Source organism: Pan troglodytes, chromosome 13 (assembly GCF_028858775.2).
Source record: "Pan troglodytes isolate AG18354 chromosome 13, NHGRI_mPanTro3-v2.0_pri, whole genome shotgun sequence".
In the NCBI taxonomy this organism is placed as follows: Eukaryota; Metazoa; Chordata; class Mammalia; order Primates; family Hominidae; genus Pan; species Pan troglodytes.
The window spans coordinates 80871066-80894217 of record NC_072411.2 but is presented as its reverse complement, the minus strand read 5'-3'; the positions used below and the strand labels follow the sequence as shown (position 1 = coordinate 80894217).

The 23152-nt window shown below is 38.0% G+C and overlaps 1 protein-coding gene across 2 annotated transcripts in view; it reads left to right on the top strand.

Moving 5' to 3' along the window:
- Window positions 1–23152, top strand: part of CCDC141 (coiled-coil domain containing 141) — a 219138-nt gene that overhangs the window by 190141 nt on the left and 5845 nt on the right. For both annotated transcript variants that reach the window (XM_063791317.1, XM_515948.8), the window contains exons 18-22: window positions 5691–5831; window positions 6547–6741; window positions 8469–8652; window positions 11932–12044; window positions 16378–16494. In XM_063791317.1, the coding sequence (XP_063647387.1) occupies window positions 5691–5831; window positions 6547–6741; window positions 8469–8652; window positions 11932–12044; window positions 16378–16494 (750 nt within the window). The remainder of the gene's footprint in view (window positions 1–5690; window positions 5832–6546; window positions 6742–8468; window positions 8653–11931; window positions 12045–16377; window positions 16495–23152) is intronic.

Here is a 23152-nt window from a genome sequence, read left to right as displayed (position 1 = left end):
TAGAATAGAGGAATAGTGTTGCTATAGACACATACGCAATAAAATTAAAACCGCCTGACATTGTATAGTGCTTTGCCACTGACAAAATGACCATGGACTGCTACCCACTGGCAGGAAAGGAAGCAGAGAAAGAGTTTGCACAGATGGCAAAACACCCAACAGGGCAGCACAATGGTATAGTGCAGACAATAATTATTTTTCAAGATTTATAACCTGAATTCATCATTTTCTTTAAGAAGGACTCCATTATATTCACTCAACGAATGTGTTAATGTGGCTTCTGTGTACCAAGCCATAAGAATACAAATAGCAGTGGCTCACACCTGTGTTTCCTGCACTTTGGGATGCCAAGGTAGGAGGATTGCTGGAGCCCAGGAGTTCCAGTCCAGCCTAGGCAAGATGGTGAGACCCTGCCTCTAACAAAAAAACTTTTTTTTTTTTTTTTTTGAGACTGAGTCTCACTCTGTCGCCCAGGCTGGAGTGCAATGGTACGATCTTGGCTCACTGCAACCTCTGCCTCCTGGGTTCAAGCAATTCTCCTGCCTCAGCCTCCCAAGTAGCTGCGATTACAGGCATGCACCACCATGCCCAGCTAATTTTCGTATTTTTAGTAGAGATGGGGTTTCACCATGTTGGCCAGGCTGGTCTTGAACTCCTGACCTCTGGTGACCCACCCGCCTCAGCCTCCCTAAGTGCTGGGATTACAGGCGTGAGCTACTGTGCCCAGCCCTACGAAAAATTTTTAAAAATTAGCCGAGCGTGGTGATGTGTGCCTGTAGTCTCAATTATTTGAGATGCTGAGGCAGGGGGATCCCATGTGCCCATGAGTTTGAGGCTACAGTGAGCTGTGATCACGTCACTGCACTCTAGCCAGGACAAGAGAGTGAGACTCTGCCTATTGAAAAGAAAAAAAAAAAAAGCACAAACATCCTCAGGAAACTTCGAGTCTAGATAGCATTAAAACCCATGGGACTTCACAGTCACAGCCATTCCTCTAGTGGGCCCCATCTTGGGTCCATCTGGATGGTATGTGTAAGAGGATAAGAAAGATTACAATTTGCTCTAAAAGCATCCATTCCATAAGGTTAAAATGTTAACATTTTGGTGTTTAACATCTGCAAAATGACTGTGGAAACTTCCTGAACAATAAACAGAGCTGAAGTTTAAAATTATGGTTATCATGTTCAGAAAACAAAACTTAACAAACATATTATGAAGACACAAAACATGCAAAATGGATAAAATATGTATTACTGATGCCTGTTGCTACCTACAATTTAAGACAGAGCAATTGTCACGTCTTCCCAGGTTATCCCACTTTCAGCCACTAGTGGCTGGCCTCAAGCACAAGAAGACAAGGGAGTGGTTACCAAATGGAAGGAGGCCAAAAAGTCTTGTCCTGAAATCTCTCTAGTACTAAGTCTGAATATTCTACAATTGGGATGCCAAGGTAGAAGGATTGCTGGAGCCCAGGAGTTCAAGTCCAGCCTGGGCAAGATGGTGAGACCCTGCCTCTACAAAAAAAAAAAAAAATGTTATTTTTTTTTTTGAGTCTCGCTCTGTTGCCCAGGCTGGAGTGCAATGGTGCAATCTTGGCTCACTGCAACGTCTGCCTCCCAGGTTCAAGCAATTCTCCTGCCTCAGCCTCCCGAGTAGCTGTGATTACAGGCACGCACCACCATGCCCAGCTGATTTTTGTATTTTTAGTAGAGATGGGGTTTCACCATGTTGGCCAGGCTGGTCTTGAACTCCTGACCTCTGGTGATCCACCCGCCTCAGCCTCCCTAAGTGATAATTGATAATTGTAGCAAATGATTTGGGTTAAATATTGAACTTTTGGGTCTCTTGATTTTGAATGAAGCATCCCTGGGAGGTGATAACATCACAGCTTTCTGTTACTGAATATGAGCATCAAAAAGCTTTTTTTTCTGGAGTGAATAAAATGACAGGCAAGAAATGACATTCATGAAGTGGACATTGTGGAGATTGACCAGTCATTTTATATTTTTGCTTCTGGCCAAACATGTGCCATAGTTCTAAGGAAAGGCTTTCTTTTTAAATGCATTAAATGCATTTCTGTTTTAAATATCCCATGTCCCTCACACAAATTGGCCTTGACAGCAGCAAACTTATAAATAATACATTCTTGTGCCAAAGCTGGCTCAACCAGCTTCGTCAAGACTAACAATAGCAAGCCAGCCTCACTTGGCATCAGCCTCTTTCCCTTCTGCTTCTTTCCAAAGAAGCTTTGTTTATTCCTAACCCTGAGAAGGGGCTTACGGCATGCTGGAAAATTTGGCAAAGATGCTCATTCTGCTAATTTCAAAATAGCTATAGTTTTTAAATCTTAATAACTTATTTCTAATTATAGCTATGTTAACTCAGTCTGTTTATTCTATGGTAAATATAGAGGAGCTGAACATGTGAAAAGATAGGAAAATAAAATTATTCATTAAAAATATATTTTCCCTAATTTTCTGAAGACTTTGAGGAACTTTAATATGAATTATAACACCATTTCAAGATTTCTAACAGGGTAAACTTTTTCTCACCCCAAGCTTGGGGTGTTTTTCTCCACTTATGTGCTCAACTTGAGCAGTTGTCTCAGCCCCATCCCGCCATTCCCCATTGTTGACAAGTTGACTAAAGTTAGAAACAGCTGTGTGAACAGTGATACCACAGCCCAGCGACTATGGCACTCAGTTCCTTTAAAAATATGACCACAAGTTATGTGGGGATTAGATGGGAGTTAAGTTTTCATATTGGAAAGTGAAGGTAAGAAAATTAAGAATGGCAAGATTTTTCAATCGCTGAAGGTAGTTTCATGCATACTGCCTTCCGCTTGTATCTGCAGTAGTCCTGAATTTGAGTTGAAAAAGGCACAGAGATTTAGATTTAAAATGGATTTCCAGTGAAACCAAAAGAGAAAAGTGCCAGCAACTTTGTCAAGGGAGCTCATGTGTCAGAAAGAACTTGATCCCATTTCACATACTCATAGTGTCATGAACATTCTTTGACCTCATAAATCATCTTCAGTGGAAGTGCACACGTTCTGAAGCAAACAGAAATCAAATCACACTGATCATTTATCAGTCTTAAATTTCTTAATCCAAAGTAGATTTAAAATCTCATGGTTGAGAATTAAAGTATTAAATCTCAGCCTTTCTCTATCATATAGGTTTCAAATAGACATTGAACTTTCCCATTTAAAGCAGATGTAATCCAATGGTTATCAGGTTAATGACAGAGCCCCTCTTCCTTTCTCTAGACTAAGGTTTTCTGATATATGTCACATTTCAGTAGAGAAAAATATATGACTATATTTTATATATTCTTATATATAAGTAGAAGAATATATAAATTTATTTTCCAATGGATAAATGTTAGTGACAGAGCATTTTTTCCCTTTATTTTTAATTGTGGTAAAATGCACATAGCATGAAATTTACCAGCTTAACTGTTTTAAATGTGTAGTTTAGTGGTATTAAGTACATTCACATTGTTGTGAACCCATCACTACCATCCGTCTGCAGAACTTTTTTATCAACCTAAACAGAAACTCTGCACTCATTAAATAGTAACTCATTATTGAGATGTTTTTTAAAACAATAATGTCTGGTTTCCTCAGATGTGGTACTTATTATATATGTAGTTGCAAAAACTCCTGCCAAAATTTTATGTAAATTACTAAGGATATAACGCCTTTATATCTCAATCTTATAAAATTGACATTATTTATCCTTTCCTGTTAAAACCAAACATACGCACATTAAAACATTGAGTGCCGTAGAATGTAAATATTTATTACTTATTTCACAAATATATCAACTGAATATGATCTTTTAAATATTCCCCTGAGTTTCTAATAGAGAAATAATGTTCAGATTCTGAAGCTTTTCACTTTTTCTGAACATTACTGATTTATTTATCAGTTAAAGTGGTTCATGCGGTCTCTATGCTTGGTTTAGTTTGTAACTTAAAGTAATGTTCAACAACTTTATTTACCATATAAACTAAACAACACTGATTAAGTATATGTGTATCAGATGCAAAAATTCTATCAGTATAATAATTTCCGTGCGCAATTCCACTAGGGCTTTAAAGTTGATGTCTCTAAGATGTGTTACAGATAAGATAAAGGCTTTATTTTCACAGTCTGCAGAATTTGAAATAAGCATTTTGAGAAAGCATGCATTTTGTAGGGCAAGTATATTTTTCTGCATTACAATTCTATAATCTAGCACATGCACAGTCTTTATTCCCTCCCAAATAATTTGTTTGCTATCATTGAAAAGAATTTTAATGCTTTTCTGACTTCTCTTATCTTAGCTCAAATTTATCAACCATGACATTGTTCACTCTTGCTGTTAAATGCCTCCATATAATCTGAGAAGGTGTTTTTTTCTCTGTACTTCTCTTTGGTGATAATACAAAGAGAGAGTTGCCTGTTGACACGCTTATTCTTAAATATAGAGAAGGGACAGAAAGTGGTGCATTTAATGGAACTGCACTGCTTAGAAATTTGGTGCACTGGTAAAGTTGAACTGTGGTTAAGACTGTCAAAATCTATCCCCTATGTATAGCTATATGCTTTATTTATACACAAGTTAGCATAGCCGTCATTAGCAACAACTCTCACTTTACTTTTATTGTTTTTGAAGGATCTCTGAAGTTAATGGTCTATATCTAAGGGGTAAAACTCTTTTCAGAACTGCTCACGAAAAATAATTTTTAACTGGGCAGATATAGTTATTTTTCCACTAAATCTCATATTGGGTCTTCTCTTCCACCCCACCAATGTCCTGGCTGGTCTAAATGTCAACACTTCATTGACCTCTTCAACATGGATAGCTTTTTGGAGCCTTAATAAATGTATACATGATGGCTGTGAGAGAGTATTGGAAGATAGAGAGATCTGGGGCAAATATTAGTGTATCGAAAACAGAATGAATGGGAAAAAAGATATCAAATAAATTCAAATAAGAAAACTAGAGTTGTTAAAATTTATGTATGATATGTGAGAAATTTTCTTACTTGAGGGACAAAGGAATATTCTATAGCTATAATCCTAATTAAAAATTACAAATCGAAAAGTATTAACAAACATTTTATAATTACTTATATTTGGAAGATATATTTAAATTCACTTTGTATGTCCACTTGGCAGATTTGTTTTATAATGAAAATCACTCTGAGGCCGGGCGCGGTGGCTCAAGCCTGTAATCCCAGCACTTTGGGAGGCCAAGGTAGGTGGATCACTTGAGGCCAGGAGTTCGAGACCAGTCTGGCCAACATGGTGAAACCCTGTCTCCACTAAAAATACAAAAATTAGCCAGGCATGGTGGCACACATCTGCAGTCCTAGCTACTTAGGAGAGACATGAGAATTGCTTGAACCCAGGAGGCAGAGGTTGCAGTGAGTCAAGATCGTGCCAATGCACTCCAGCCTGAGTGACAAAGTGAGACCCTGTCTCAAAAAAAGAAAGAGAGAGAGAGAAGAAAGAAAGAAAGAGAGAAAGAGAAAGAGTGAAAGAAAGAAAGAGAGAGAGAGGGAGGGAGGGAGGGAAAATTACCCTAAATACATTTTTAAGACTATGAGTATTTTGAAGTGTTCAGATGCTTTGATTTATTGCAAGTGACTTTGTTTTCTCATTTTAAGGAAACCACCTATTTCTTTTTATTGAACTACAGCTCAAAGACTCATTCAAAGATATCAAAAAGAAATTCAATAATTTGAAGTTTAATTACACTAAGAAAAATGAAAAATCTCGGAATCTTAAGGCGCTTAAATATCAAATTCAGCAAGTTGATATGTATGCTGAAAAAATGCAGGTAACAAGAAAGTATGGTTTGTATATGTGCGCATGTGTATGCATGTACTACACAATTATTGCAAAATTGTTTTGAATTTCAAATCTAGATACCTAACTCTGGCTTTTTGTAGCATTGGAACTCAAAGGGTATTTTTCTATTTTTATAACAATTTTATCCTTCATGTAAAAATACATAATAAATTGATTTACCTCTTGAGGCAGATCCAGAATGGTTTCTGCCAAACCCAACCTGTCTACTTCCATTCTTCTCCCCAACACATACACACATACATGGATGCATGCACGTGCCTTGTACACTCCTCCTCCTTTTCTTGCATCCATCTATGTCATCAGTTTTGCTGCTCCCATAGCCTCTTATTCTTACCTTGATTATTACATGTACTGGCTGGATTATTTGAATGCCTTTTCCAGGAGACAGTGAGCTTATTGAGGACAAGTATTTGATTTAATTATCAATGTCTTTAAAAAAGATCATATTACTAGTCTCAAAATCGGGAATACATCTGTGTACATTTTCTATTTATTTGCTGAATGCTAAATCAATAGAATTTGGGGGGAAACCCATTCTTTCCATAATATATTTGTAATAATTATTATTTTAATAGATTGGAGGAAGCTGCAAAATTTTTACCAGTTTTTCTCTCAGTATTTAATCACTAGCATCATAAATATAAATTGAATGTTATTTTAAAAACTTTTTGTTTTTCACACAGGCTTTGAAAAGGAAAATGGAAAAAGTTAGTAATAAAACCTCTGATTCTTTCTTAAATTACCCAAGTGATAAAGTTAATGTCCTTTTGGAAGTCATGAAGGATTTGCAAAAACATGTGGATGACTTTGACAAAGTTGTGACAGATTACAAGAAGAATTTGGACCTGACTGAGCATTTCCAGGAGGTGATAGAAGAGGTATTCTCTTTTTGCAGTGGTATCCATGTTGTAATGTTGTTTTCAAAAATCATTTTGCAACTTTAAAGCAAAGCAATGTTGCATTAGCTGTTATTCTCATTATATTCATGTATCATGCTCCTTGTCATGATTTTTTATCCTTAGGATAATTCTCTGAAATAGAATTGCTGGACCTAAGGGGATGAATGTTATAAGGTCTTTGATTTTATTGGTCAATTTCTCTTGAGAAAAGTCTTTACTAATTTACTGGCAATGTATGAGAGTTCCTGTTTCTCCATAACCTCATCAGATGAAGATGTTTAATTATCATGAAATTATGTTCACTGCTGGATATCTGTTTAAAATGCTCAGAATGGTTTATTTATTTCACAGAACTTGAAAATATTTATTTTAAAAAGTGATACTGTGATTTTTCAGCTACAAAAAGTTGTTATTGATGTTTTCTTTTATTACTGTCAAGAAGATAAATGGTAGAGTATACATAAAATATATGAAATTTGGCAACTTAAAGTTATTGTTTGAACACTTTGTATTGAAGAAATTCTGCACTTGAAACTCCTGAGTGTTCTTTGTTGCCCATTATTGTTTGAAATACAGAACGTCTTTACCACTAATGCAGCTGAGTTTTTAGATTTAACACCAGATTAAGGAGAATCAAAATGATCAGTCTTCTACATATGATGTATAAGTTTGTGGTCCCTTTGTGGCACTTATTTAAAACCAACTTCTAACAGAGTCATGTGTTTCTATTTCTCACCCTGCATAAGTGCTTCAGGCCTGAGTCAGACATTCCTTCCATCACAGTTATTTATTTATTTATTTATTTTTGAGATGGAGTGTCGCTCTGTTGCCCAGGCTGGAGTGCAGTGACGTGATCTCGACTCACTGCAAGCTCTGCCTCCCGGGTTCACGCCATTCTCCTGCCTCAGCCTCCCGAGTAGCTGGGACTACAGGCGCCCACCACCACGCCCGGCTACTTTTTTGTACTTTTAGTAGAGACGAGGTTTCACCATGTTAGCCAGGATGGTCTCGATCTCCTGACCTCGTGATCCGCCTGCCTCGGCCTCCCAAAGTGCTGGGATTACAGGCGTGAGCCACCGCGCCCAGCCACAGTTATTTTTAATGAGAAACTGTCTCATTCTCCACTGTATTTGGAAACTATAACCATTTTCTACTAAGCAAAGGTGAAATGCTATTTGTTAGATGATATTTTCCCATTCATAAACTAAATCTTATTCTTCAAAGATAATTTATTTATTAGAGTATTCATCAGGCAATACTTTGGCAGTGTATTATTAATGATATCAATTCTTTATGCTGGATTGTGAACATTTGGCTTTTTTCTTGCCATTTAGCATGTATTTGGATTCTTTTTAGTGCCAGATGCTTTTTATCCTGCCTGTTCTTATAAGTCTGCAACATTCCTCTTAGGAATTATATTTTAGGCAAACCTAAGAAGGTAGGAGAATCAAATATATTTTCATATTTTTACTTTCTTATAGTTTTATTTATACATATTTTCACATTCGTATTTATTTCTGCCTCTAACATTTAAGTGCAATAGAATACGATCATGTTTTAATATTTTCTTTATTATGACTTAGAAAGTTCAAGCCAATGTGAACATTAAGTTGAGGGAATTAAAATTTGATACTTCACTGGTCAAAATTAAGAACTTTAGAAGGACAGTATTTCTTTCATCTGTGCTTTATCCTATTTAAATTTAGTGTCATTTTTGGTACGAAGATGCAAGTGCCACAGTTGTAAGAGTTGGAAAATATTCCACAGAGTGCAAGACAAAGGAAGCTGTGAAAATTCTCCACCAGCAGTTTAATAAGTTTATTGCACCCTCAGTGCCACAGCAAGAAGAAAGGATTCAGGAGGCCACTGACCTTGCTCAGCGCTTATATGGTGAGATCTCTTTTAAGATATCCAGTGATTGGCCATTGAACAAATCTATACTGAGCCTAATCCAGTAGAAAGCAAGAGTGTGGCAAGTCCTCAGGGTCCTCAGCACACCAACCTATTCAGGGAAAATGTTCAAGGTAAGAGCCCACAGCCAGGGAAAGCGAACAGGGAACAAAGGGAGGAATTTCTGACAGCAGATGAAGCCTGCAGATTTTTACCTACTTTGTGTAAGCCTTCCTTCTCTATTCTCTTTTCTCCTCCATCCCTGTTGTTCATCTCTAGGGTAATAACACCAGAACAATACTCAGCTTATATAAACAAACAAACAAAATCTAATTTCCACTAGAGTGATTCCTTGAAAAACATACAAAATTTCAGTAATACTTTAAGAAGACGTAAAGCTAAGACTGAAGTCTGCAGCCCTCTCCTTTCTATGAGGCTTTTGGTTCACATATTTGAGAAAGACCTGGAAAATTCTCCTTCACTTTCCTCTCACTTGTGGAATAAATGGGAGAACTCAAATTGCCATTTCACAAGTTCTGCTTTCCTCTCTTCCATGACTAGGAAAGATAATGTCATGTCAGCCTGAGAGATCCTTCCTCCTAAAAGAGGCCCCCCATTTAAGAAGTCCATGGAGGATGATAGTTCTTGAGGGTTCTGAGGAATAAGTTCCATGAATTCCCTGGTATCGGTCCTGTGAGACCCAGAGTAATTCCCAGTGACCAGGCAAATGCAGCCCAGAAAGAAGACACAACAGTTGGTACAAAATGCTTAATTTGCCTGCCCATGGCTGCTGCCAGGTATTTTCTCTTATAACATGAAACACTATCCATGGAGAGCCATAAATTTTGTAGTAAACTACTTAAATTGTTGAGAATGAATTATTCATAATATTCCAGAAGAAAAGGATAGAAACATAAAAATAATAAAATATGGATTGAAAAATTAATGGAAACTAAGGTGACATCTTCTTGCTGGAGTTACCATGTGAGTGCACTAAATATTTTGGAGACACTCTGCTCCCATAGCCTGGTATATGTTTCCTCCACGATTGAACTTTTTACATTGTAGTATGAATACCTATTGGTCTTCTCTACTGCCCATAAACTTGAGGAAAGTATATTTTTTTCACTGTATTTGTGCCTGGATCAGTGCCTATTCAATCTCAGAGCATGAGAAGTGCTGACAAAGACCCTAAAAAGTTAAATTCCCTTCCCATCATGCAAGATCCTGCATCTGGCTTTGTTTATATTCCTGGCAGTTATCACCAACTGACATTTTATATAGGTATTTGTCTGTTGCCTGACTTTCCTTACCAGAGTGTAAGCTGTATTCGAGGAGCAATTTTGCTTGTTAGTTCACTGTCTAATGGCACATACCAACTGCTTAACAAATATTTGATAAATAAATGAATCACTGAATGAATAAATGAATGACATGAGTCTCCGTCTGTTTGGTAGGGAAGCTATATATTTTTAAAAATTTGCATCAAGGGAGGCACTTTAAGATTATATCAACTCTTGCAAGCTACTCAAGCATTACTGAACTCAGAATTTTCATGCAAAAAATTATCTCAAACAAATTTGTGCATACCTGTTATCTACTAAGAGCTGTGGCTGTTATAAAGACAATTAAGACCTAGTTCCTCCATTCAAGAGACCACAGTCTAGTCCTTGAAGTCATGGTACGGTAAATGGAGTGAGAAGGACATAAAATGTTTGTGCTTGTTTGCTAGGGCTGCCGTAACAAAATACCACTGACTGGGTGGCTTAAACAGAAACTTCTTTTCTCACACTTCTGAAGTCTGGAAGTCCAAGATGAAGATGCCAGCAGGGTTGATTTCATCTCAGGCCACTCTGCTTGGCTTGCAGATGGCTGATCCCTTGCTGCCTCTTCACGTGGTCATCCCTCTGCACACACATGCCCCTGGTGTCTCTCCCTCTTCTTGTAAGGGCACCAGTCACATTGGATTAGCGCCCCATCCCAATGGCCTCATTTTAATTTAACCACCTCTTTAAAGATCTCATTTCCAAATAGTTACATTCTGACGTACTGGGAATTGGGACTTCAACATATGAACTTGGCAGGATGGGGGGTCATAGTTCAGCCCATAACAATGTGTGATACAATCTTGGCCTAGGGTGTAGAGTCAGATAGTCCTGGGTTCAAATCCTTGTTCCCCCATTTATTGTCTGGGTCACCTAAAGAAGTCCTTTTTTTTTTTTTTTTTTTTTTTTTGAGACAAAGTCTTGCTTTGTCACCCAGGCTGGAGTACAGTGGCATGATCTCGGTTCACTGAAACCTCCACCTCCTGGGTTCAAGTGATTCTCCTGCCTCAGCCTCCCGAGTAGCTGAGATTACAGGCATGTGCCACCACACCAGGTTAATTTTTGTATTTTTAGTAGAGGTGGGGTTTCACTATGTTGGTCAGGCTGGTCTCGAACTCCTGACCTCAAGTGATCTGCCCACCTCGGTCTCCCAAAGTGCTCGGATTACAGGCGCGAGACACTATGCCAAGGCAAGAAGATCTTTTGAGCATCACATTCCTCATTTGTAAAATGTGGATAGTAGTAGAATCTATCCAAGGATTACATTGAGCAATGGTTATACAGTGCTTAGGCACAGGCAAATAATAAGGATGTGCTACATGGTAGCTATTTTTATTACAATATATAGAGAGAAACCCAGTTGGAAAAGATTAAGAATATCTTCACAGAAATGTTGGCATTTCAGATGGACCTTAAAGAGTAGGTTATATTTTGATAGCAGAAATTGAGAGTGGAGGGACAGTAGTCCTGGTAGAGGAAGGAATACTCAGCTGCTGTGTGGATCTTCAGGGAGGAGTTGCTGGTTCCATTTGGCTGGAGATAAAATACAGGAGAGAACTAGAGTGACATACATTTGGGAGAGGCAGATTGAAACCATGTTATGGAAGGGCCTTGAATGCCATCCTGAGGAATTTATTCTTCTCTAAGCAGAGAGGAACCACTGAATGTTTTGAACAGGAAAAACTAAGGAGAATTGAGCTTTAAGACTATTCATGTAGCAACATTATTTAGGTTACATGAAAGTGGCGTGGTACAACAAATGTAATCATTTTCCTAGAATATCTAGCTTTTAGAAACTTGTCTTTATTCATTTATTTATCTCTTCAGCAAATATTTATTAAGAACTTACAATTTATCAGCCCTTACACTGGACAGGGAGATGAATTTATACCTCGACTTTTTTTCTTGCTAAAAATTTGACCTTTAAAACTAGTTTCATCCTTCTCCTCCCCAGGTTTGGAAGAAGGACAGAAATATATTGAGAAAATAGTGACAAAACACAAAGAGGTTCTTGAATCTGTGACTGAATTATGTGAGTCCCTCACAGAGCTCGAAGAAAAACTGAAGGTAATTTCTTCTTCCTAGAATATGTATTTTCAAGCAAAATAAATAAAAATGTGTTAATCAAATGTCTTCTGGTGCAAAGACATTTTAATAGAATTTCTCAAGGTACGTAATGTGCACATTTGTTTTACAGCTTTCTAACATAATTATCTGGGTGTTTGTGATAATTAATTCTATTTCTTTCCCATCACTGCAGAGAAAAATATTGCTGGTAATGAAGGCTAAACACAATTAAGGTGTCTGGTTTACATTTTCATGGATCATATCCTAAAAAATGTGTCCCATCAAGACTCTGCCAGTAAACTTTGTATTAAGTAGCCTATGGTTTTGTTTCATAATCAAGTAGCCTATGGTTTTGTTCATAAATAATAGATGCCAGGGGTTTTTTTTCCTCTCCAAATTGTGGCACCAGAGAAAATACAAGTAATCTTCAGGCATTTATATTCATTCAACACTTTTCCTCATGGAAATAGTAAACTAATCATGATCACTTTTCGTAGAATACAAATCTGATGGTAACAAATATGGAGAATATGTTTATGTCTAAGCAAAACCAGTTAAAGTGAAATACATATGTTTCTTTGTCAATGTCATGTCAAAAACTGGTTTGATTAATGCTGTTTTTATAGCTGGCTGAAAGAACTGGTTGTTGAGGATGGGGAGAACAGCAAGGTCATTAAGATCAAAGGCTGTAGAGCAAAGCACAGTTGCCTTGAAATACCAACTCCCTAAATAATTGGATTTGTGACCTTGGGTAAATTATTTAATCTCCCTGAGTCTGTTTTCTGATCTACAAAGTGGATCCCAGGGTAGCCTGGAGGATTGACTGTGAAGATACTCAAGATTATTGTTGTGATAATTGTTATTGAGGCCTAGTGGTGGTCTTGCAGTTCAGAGCAGAATTATGTTTATTTCTAGCAGCCACTTTTTTCTGTAGGAATTTCCATGTCATAAATTTATGTGCCTCTTCCATTCAAATAGTTTGTGAGGCTTTTAATTCAGTGGGTGCCCAACCAAATTATCTTTATCCTTTGGTTAAGAATCTAGATTTTTTTAAACCATTTTACCATTTTAAATAACACTACAATGAACATCTTCATGCATAGCTTTTTCTTTCTTTTGTAGTATTACCCACACATAAATTCTATAATCAGGTTTGAGAAAACTGAAATTTTTAATATATGAAATGATTAATATTTCTAATATGTATGTTATTTGCTTCCCATCATTGTTTCACAATGATAATAAACCACATATCTCGTTATCTTTTTCAACATTTATTCTTTCCTCCCCACCTCCACCCCACCCCCGAGGAGCTGCTGCTGCTTCTGACTTCCTATACGAAGGCTGAAAATCAGTGCTTCCTGCGACTCTTTGCTCTTCATTGTCTACAATATTCCTCCCGTTTACGTTGCACATCTTCAAGTGAGGGTCAGCTTCATAAAATCTACTTTCTTCAAGTTATATCCCTTTCCAGCTTTTACCTTGATGGCTATTCTTCCTGGAAGAGCTGTTTCCACAGCCTCTCCCACTTCCTCATTCTCCATTCCTTACACACTCAGTGTAGTCAGGATTGCATTCTCTCTTTCTCACGCTCAACCTGTCACTTGGATTCTCTTTTGCAGTAGTCAGGAGTCCCCTAATTATACTCCCAGCTAGATTACCCTTCCTAAATAGTTCTGCTAGTGTCATCTTCACATTCACAACACTCTACTACAAACTCTTCCTTACCAAGTCAAGTTCCAATTCAAGGCCTTTCAATGTTCTGAAGCTGGTCACCTTTCCAAACCATTGTGCTTCTGCATTCACTGTAGGTCTGTGTCCCACTGATCTACTATGCTCCCTGGGATTTCTCACTTCTAAACCTTTACTTCAAGGACACGACCTTCTGTCTCTGTTTTTCGAAATCTTACTATCTCTCAGAGCCAAACCCAAATGCTGCCTCCTCCATAAATCCTTCCTTAGCTATATCACTCCCTCCCTGATCTCCCATGCCACTTGTGTGCCTTCCTACCTGTCTTAGTCCATCCTGGCTGCTATGCCAAATGCCATAGACAAGATGCCTTATAAAAAACAGACATTTGTTTCTCGTAGTTCTGGAGGCTGGAAGTTCAAGATCAAGATGCTGGCAGATTTGGTGTCTAGTGAGGACTTCCTGGTAGCTGTCTACTCACTCTAACCTTTCATGGTAAAAGAATGAGGGGTATCTCTCAGGCCTCTTTTCTAAGGGCACTAATCCTATTCACGAGGGCTTCACCCTCATGACCTAATCACTTCCCAAAGGCATCATCTCCTAATACTATCGCCTTAAGGATGTGGATTTTAACATATAAACTTTGGGGGAACATAAACATTCAGGCTATAACACTAGTATAATCCCACATATAACTACTACATATAATTACATCACATATAACTGCTGTTGCCATCCCAACCCTCCCTACTTGATTATACTTAAGGAAACCCTCTGGCGCTGCTAAATTTAGTGTCCCACACAATATTTAACACTATGCTTTGCCTTGTATTTATTTATTGATTTATTTATTTAGAGACAGTGTGTTGCTCTGTTGCCCAGGCTGGAGTGTAGTGGTGTTATCATGGCTCACAGCAGCCTCGACTTCCCAGGTTCAAGCAATCCTCCAACCTCAGCCTCCCAAGTAGCTGGGACCACAGGCATGCACCACCACACTCGGCTAATGTTTTGATTTTTTTGTAAAGTTGAGGTCTCACTATGTTGCCCAAGCTGGTCTCAAACTCCTGGGCTCAAGTGATCTTTCCGCCTTGGCCTCTCAAAATGCTGGGGTTACAGGTGTGAGCCACCACACCTGGCCTGCTTTGCTTTCTAAAGCAGGTACTCCAGAAAGAGTTTTGGCATTTGTAGTAAATGCCCAATGGATTGGTACAGAGAAGAACTATCATTCATTGCTTGAAGATGTTTAATTTGGGTGGATGTAGAAATGAGAAAGGGTCTCTCTGGCAAGAGAAATAGGCATCAGCATTATCTTTATGAGTTACAGCCGCAACAAACGCTTCCCAAAGAATGCTTACCAGCACTTTACAGGTGTTTGTATGAAGAGAGCAAATGTCTATTTTTTATGTTATTAAATATAAAGGTTGATGCTATGGCTCTCTTTTCAAAGTTATAGAAAATGGGCTCAGCAATTCCTGTCAGGGCTTAAATAGTGATAGAAATCCTTTCTAATGTATAGCAATTTGAGACTTACAAAGGACGTTCATATACATTATCTCCAGTGATTTCCAAATAATGTTGAGACGAAAAGAAGGCAAATGTTTTCTGTGTAGAGGTGAAAGGAAAAGTCCAAAGAGGGTAAGAGTGCTTTACATGGGCCCCAATAGTCAATAGTGGTAGATCTGAAATTTGAATTTAGATCTAATTCAAAATCTAGCATTCTTTCCACACCAGCTGATATTTTGGAATAAGATATCAGCTGCATACCAAAGCAGAGTGACTCATTGAGCAGCACAAACCAGTTCAGTTTAGAGTTGGGACTGAAAGCAGAATCTCCCCAGTAGTGGGTCTCCCTGAATCCTCCGAGCCAGTGTTGCATATGCATTTTGATGAGCATGCGTGTTTGTTTAAGACTCATCTAAGGATTTTATTCCAGGTGGAATAGAGACTCTTCCATTGCAGTATAATCATCATTCTAAACTGGTGTGTTCTGTCATGTGGGATACCAGTGGTTCTTTCCACCTTTACAAAGTCTTCTCGGCTCTTGCACTGACTCCACAGTACTTTGCAAACCCCCACTACCTCCATGACTAAAACTGAGCCCCATGAAATGCAGGGAACAAAATATCTTCAACCACATGAAGCATCCTGTGTTCTCAATTGCTGTTTTTCTTTACTATACTCAGTGATATTTTATTCCTCTTTTCAAGAGTCTCCCCAGTATTTTGCTTGTGTAGATTCTCTGGATTTCCTACTTTCTTCTCCCCTAGAGATCTTTAATCATTTCTACCTCACTGCTGCTCCCCAGACTCTCCTAATGGTTTACACTGCCATGCATAATGATTCCTTTCTCTAGAGAATGCTCCTGCAGAAGCATCCTATTATAATGATTACATTTTTCCTGCTGGGCCTTTCAACAACCAATTTTTACTGGCAATGAACTCTATCAAAGGAATGAGGCAGGAGGGAAACTGTGAGCTGGGAGGGATAATTTTATAAATCACATCATGGGAGTACACCAGTCTCTCGTGGAATGTATTTGCTGAAAGGTTGCAAGTGGTCTATGTTTTCTTCCAAGTAGTTAGTGTATGGCACTGTTCTCCAACTTTCCTGGCTCATGCTCTCACTAACTGTTGCTTTGTACAGCAGGGAGATGTTTTAAAGATGAATCCGAATTTGGAAGACTTCCATGATGATTACATTGACTTGCTAAAGGAACCAGCAAAAAATAAGCAGACAATATTCAATGAAGAAAGGAATAAGGTAAAGAAAACTACTTAACCTCAGCTATTGAGGACTTTTGCTTTGAGGTTAAAGTCATTGTCCATTGCAAAATAAAAGTGAATTGCAGCTTTCTTATCTATCCAAATAGAATTTCCCAGTGTAAATGCAATGTGAGTTTCCTCCTCCCTTGCTTCCTTTTGCTCCTCTATTGGTGCTTCTTCTCTCTGTTGTGCTGTTTCCTCTGAGCTTCTCACTATCGAGTACTGAAACCATGACATTTCACAGTAGCATTGGGACAGCCATTTAAATGCCACGTCACCCCAAACCACTTGTTTTTCCCATCTCTAGCTGCCTTTTCCATTGTCTTTTTATATCCAATCCAACTTCAAATTTTACTTATCTCTTTTTATCATATTGCCAAGCCATGATTTTTATTGTTTTACACAACCCATTAGCAAAGCTTAATACATGAAATTAGATCATATCTTGTTCCCATAGACTCTACCTCTAAGATGATATTTCCAGGCACATTTATCAAACCATAGAATCCAGCTGAAATATAAATACTAAAGTATTTAGAGAAATATTTAAATTATTGTAAAACTTATGCACTTACTGATAAAGCATGTAACGACTACAGATACTCACAAAAATGCAAATGTATCATGATTTTGAAAGTGTTGTTTAAATCACAACATCAAGATGGTTTTTCAGCATAAGTTGCTCACTCTCTATTCACAGCTGCTGGACTATAATTAGCTTTTGACTTTTTGCTTTGCCAAGTTGCCTGCTCCCAATGTTTCTCTCCTGAGGGGCTGAAGGAACAATCAAAGTCAACATTATTCTCAACCGTGCTCAAATTAATAAAATACACTTCTTGTGACATGAGAGTTAAAAACAAACAAAAACCCTCTCCATTTGTAACAGTTATTTTGTGGAGAAAGATTTATCTTTCCTTGAAGTCAATATGGTTCTTTCAGCTTTCTTATAGGTCCTTTTCCACAGGTTAATCTATGTCAAGGCCTGGTGCAGTTATACAACCAGCAGGCAGCAAGTAGTGTTAAGCAAACTGTCTTTTTTTGTGGTAGGGTCTTGAGCCACTTAAACCCAGATTCCTCTCTGAGGCAAAGGAGAGCTGCCAAACTTTGGTCATTTTGCTGGATGTTACTCTTGTATCAGATGGTTTTACGTTACTCTGATTGGTCTAAATCAGGGTTTCTCAATCACAGCACTGTTGACATTTTGGCCAGAGAATTCTCTGTTGTGGGGAGCTGTCCTATGCGTTGTAGTTTAGCAGTATTCCTGGCCTTGCTCACTAGATGCCAGTAGCATCCATTATACTAAAATCGCTTCGATTGAGAATGACTGGTCGACATAATAAAGAATAGCCTTAAATGCACCACATTTTCTTAAAAAGGTTTCTAAGAGTTACTAAATCCAACACCCTATCATTTATTTTATTTAGTTCTGCACAATTTCCTACATTGTGAACTAGACACAGTTACTAAGAACTCAGAAACAAAAGTTATTGCTACCAAAGCAAACAAAAATAATTTATACTTAGTAAAAGTAGTTTTTCTTGCTTTTATTTTCTTGTTAGAAGAAACAGATTCCTTTAAATTAAAAAAAAGCAAGATTTACCTTCATGGAAAAATAACTTTTATTCTAATACAAACTAAAAGGATAGAGCATCAGTCATTTTGGGTGTAAGTGAAGGTCTACAATTACAGCTGTCAAGAATTCTTATTAACATCATGTCATGTCCTGGTGCAATTGATGTAGACAGCAAAATGAAAGGGTGGCAGTAATCTTCGCTTTTAAGTAGCTCAATCACATTTACCCTCTTATTGTCTCTATTATTTATATGTAGATCAGATGTAATGATTCTCCACAACCCCATGTGGGCAGATAGGAAGCACCAAGTGAAAAGCTTGTCCTGGTATTATTGCAGTCAATTCTGATACCCTTAAATGATGGTAGACTTCCTGAGGAAATTATTTGAGTTGGAAAGAATAGTTCCACTGAACTACTATAAGAATATATTCAATGCAGGGATTTTTTTTCCTGGAGATAGCAATGTACTTCTCATTTTTCAGACCTAAAAATGCAGCAGGTGGAATTAGGCAATTCACTAAATGCAACACACGTAGCACTGCTAACAGATTAGTGATGGTGTTTTATTCCCAATGTGAGCACTGAAGATATGAAAACTCCTAAGGTTAAATGGAAGCACACAGTATTAACAGACTCACCTAAAGTCATGCAACTATTTGGTGGAAGATGATGGCTTTTGATGCCAGCATTTAGAGTTATAGAATTTTAGTGCTAGAAGGGATTTAATCAAATATCATTTTACAGTTGAGGAAACTGAGGCCAAAAGGGATTGAATATATTGTCCTCCAAAAATTACAGAAAGTAGTGTAAGAACTGGCAGTCACCCCAGTTCTCCTGAATTTTAGCCATACACTTTTCCCGCAAGACCAAAATGGGAGCTCCCAGGAACTATTGCATATACATAAGCTGTTTTGTAATGATACTGTAGATGTCCATGACAAACTTTTCCCCTCTTCCTATTTATCTGCTTATAAGCAATAGCATGGAAATATTTTTGCACCAAAGAATTCAGTGGAGTGCTCTTATCAGACTAGGTGAGGAGGGTCCCTGCACTCCCCCTCTACCCTCAACACACACACACACACTAATCCTGATCACCCGGCAGGTACAGGAAGATGTTCCTGAAACACTTGCCTTGAAAGAAATTGGGAAGAAAATTAGTGTTTTTCTTCACCACCTCTCTGTTCCCTTTTCTTTTACCTTGTCCACCTAAAGTGCCCCAAAATACCATATTACCCCTTTTTGTCTAAAGCCCCCGCTAAGGGCCTTCTCTACGAATGCGTTTTACAGACCAAGTCCTATGCTTAATATCTTCCTTTGTGTTCTTCCTACTTACTTTCATTAAATATTATTTACCCTAAAGTAAGGCTATCTGTTATGGAGGTATTTTGGAAGATAAAATCTTGTAGTGTTCCTTCAAATTTACCACATATGTAGTTCCCTGCTCTATGGACTTTGAGGATTGGTTCTGCCCACTCAGTTGAATGGATGTAGGAATATCACTGTATTCTCCCTTCCAGACATTTTTTCTGCCTACAGGGCAATGATTTAAATTCAAGGGATTATGCCCGTCAGCAGAAATGAAAGTTCTGAAGTCCTGACAGAGATAAGACTTGAAGCTAATAGATTTAGTATTAATTAAAAGCTAATTTTTTACTAGATATGTAAGTGGGTAAGATGTTTGAGGGGCAAGGAATATAGAGACAAATTAGAGAACTTAAAGATAAGACTACAGGCCATTCATATATTTAGAAGGTGGGAAAAGAAAAAGGAATCAACAAAAAGACAAAGATCAGCCTCTCAATTTGATATAAGAAAAGCAGATTGAGAGTTGAGCTATGTTTTGGTGAATTAGATCAGAGTTTCCCAGCTATTTTGCCAGAACTCATTAGACTGATGTAAATATGCCCTGTCTGTACTGAAAACCATAAATTTATTTAACCTTTTCTGGGTAAATAACACACACACATTTTTTTTTTGGTAATAACAAACATGGTTTTATGGTGAGAAAATATTAACAAATAATTAGTATATGTAAATGTTTGGATAGCATTTTCATAGTTGAAAACTAGACAGTTCTAGAAAATATAGCTCAGTGAGTTTTAAAATAATGTTTCTGGCTGGGTGCTGTAGCTTACGCCTGTAACCCCAGCACTTTGGGAGGCCAAGGCGGGTAGATCGCCTGAAGCCAGGAGTTCAAGACCAGCCTGGCCAACATGGTGAAACCCCGTCTCTACTAAAAATACAAAAATTAGCTGGGTGCCTGTAATCCCAGCTACTTGGGAGGCTGAGGCAGGAGAATCATTTGAACTTGAGAGATGCAGGTTGCAGTGAGCCGAGATTGCGCCATTGCACTCTAGTCTTGGCAACAAGAGTGAAACTCCATCTCAAAAATAAAAATGAGAATAAAATAAAATAGTGTTTCCATAAAATTCCATAATGACTTAAAAACTGAAATCTTATTTGCATTTTTAATTTTTTTAATTTTTTATATGATACATAATAGATGTACATAGTTTTGAAGTACCTGTGATAATTTAATGCATTCAATTTTGCATTTAAGAATAAAAGCAGAAGTGCCAAGAGCCAAATTGATTTACTCAGAAGACCACTTGCATATATATTAAACTCACCTTATCTTGCTTCCTGAGATGATTATTTAATGAGTAATTCTAGGTTAGTGCCATAGGCATAATTTATTATGGTTTCAAGATGTCATTTGATAAACACACTTATGATGCTCTCTTAAGATAAGTGGAGAAATGTGTACTGAATGAGGGTTTGGCCAAGTTATAATTGTACTCAAGAGTGTTAAGTAGTTCATCAACGTCAACTTTGGAGACAATCTGTCTTGTGGAGATATCTAACTTTGTTCTAAACACTGCAGTGTTCAACATTTTCATCAATAGCATTAATGGACAGAGGAGGTAGGACATTTTAGTTGACTACAAATTCAGCATAAGTCAATGGTCCCATGTGGTTTTTATTTAAAAAAATGAACTAATACAATCACCTTAATAAAAACATATCATATAAGTCAAGAAGATGATGATTACACTGATTACTTACCATCTGGAAAGTAAACAACTCTAGAAACAAACGTTTAATGGGAAGTTAAATGGTTCCAGAAAAAGATTTGAGAAAACTCTTTTCCTCTTATTGATAGTAGAAATTATTGGGTAGTGTTATTTTTTGAGGAAAGTACTTTTTCTATTTTAGGAATTGTTAGAAGTGAAAAAATGATAGCCTTGTATTCCTTTCATGTGTTTGGCACCAGCTGAAAGTAAGATACAGGAGTCAGGAACCAGTTAAAGCTGGATGGCTTGGACTTTTCTAGTGGGTTTCTCTAAACTTCATGCCTGATTTAAATAGATTAAATATGTACCCAGTCCACTTGGGTGCCCATCTAGACGACCACAGACTTCACCTCCAGGGGATTTTCGTGCCTTAGAGCCAACCTGAACCCATGCATTTCATGAAAGGCAAATCCAAAAGTGAGGGCCTCATAGAGACAGATCTGAGCATGCTCAGTACCTTCTTCCAAACCCTCAATTAGGAAATAAATTCCTCCCCAGCAGGGATTGAGGAGTTGGGAGACGGGTCTGGACTTGTATTCAAGTTTCTCTCCTAAGCTTGTTGTAAATTTTCAGACCATTGTAAAACATTATTCTTCTGTGGAGAGTCATAGGTTACCTGAAGAAGTCATTAAGGAGTTGTCATTGTCTGCCCCTGGAAGGCCAACAAGTCAACAAATGTCCCTGCTCTTCTATGAAGGATCTTGTGGCGCAGTAGGAGTGGGACCTCCCAGAAATGACCAAGATCATGAGAGAGAGTTGAGGCAAAAGGAGACCTGAGAGTGTCTGGTACAGAGAAAGAGGCTTAGACAGGTTGTAGGACCAATTCTCCAAACAGTCAAAGAGCTATTAAAGTTGGAGAGCAGCTGGACTTTTTGTGTAGCTCCAGGAGGCCAATTCAGATCCATTGGTGGAAACTGCAGGAAGGCAGATCTTTGCTACATATAGGAAGATATTCTTAACACAAGTAAGGCACACATTCTCAAAGTGCTCTTTCAGAAAAAGTGTTCAAATAGAGGCTGCCAAAATGTTGTAGTGAAGATTCTTAGACTGAATAGGTGGTTGATCAAAGTCCCTATAAGGAGGAAAATAAGCATTCTACTTTCATGAAGAGATGGAGAGAGAGAGAGACCGAGCTAAGCTGTGGCATGACAGCCAAAAGAGGGAGGGGCAATTAGTAATTTAATATTCTTTTTAATGAGGGGAACTTCTAAGAACATCTGGGTTTTAGACTCAGAATTTAAACTTTTAGTAAATGGCTGAAGGAAACCACTTTCGCTAAGTTGGGTTAATGTTTCTCTGAGGAGAGATAATCTCTGTGGGATAGTAGAAGCAACATTGCTTTGCTTTGACTCTTCAACCTAAAAACACTTTTTTTTTTTTTTTTTTTTTTTTGGAGACGAAGTTTCACTCTTGTTGCCCAGGCTGGGGTACAATGGCACGATCTCGATCTCGGCTCACTGCAACCTCTGCCTGAGTTCAAGAGATTCTCCTGCTTCAGCCTCCCAAAGTAGCTGGGATTACAGGCACCCATCACCACACCTAGCTAATTTTTTTTTTTTTTTTTTGAGACAGAGTCTCACTCTGTTGCCCAGGATGGAGTGCAGTGGTGCAATATCGGCTCACTGCAACTTCTGCCTCCTGGGTTCAAGAGATTCTCCTGCCTCAGCCTCCTGAGTAGCTGGGACTGCAGGTGCGCACCACCACGCCTGGCTAATTTTTTGCATTTTTAGTAGAGGCGGGGTTTCACCATGTTTGCCAGGATGGTCTCTATCTCCTCACCTTGTGATCCACCTACCTTGGCCTCCCAAAGTGCTGGGATTACAGGTGTGAGCCACTGCACCCAGTCTTATTTTCTTAAAAATCACTTACAAAATGTATATCAACAGCAGGACTACGGGCTAAAATGAAAAACTCAAAGGCAAGGCAAGATGTGACTTTCCTATATGCATCAGTTACTACAGGACAACAACCAGTACATACTAAGTAAGAAGGCACCCAAAATGCTG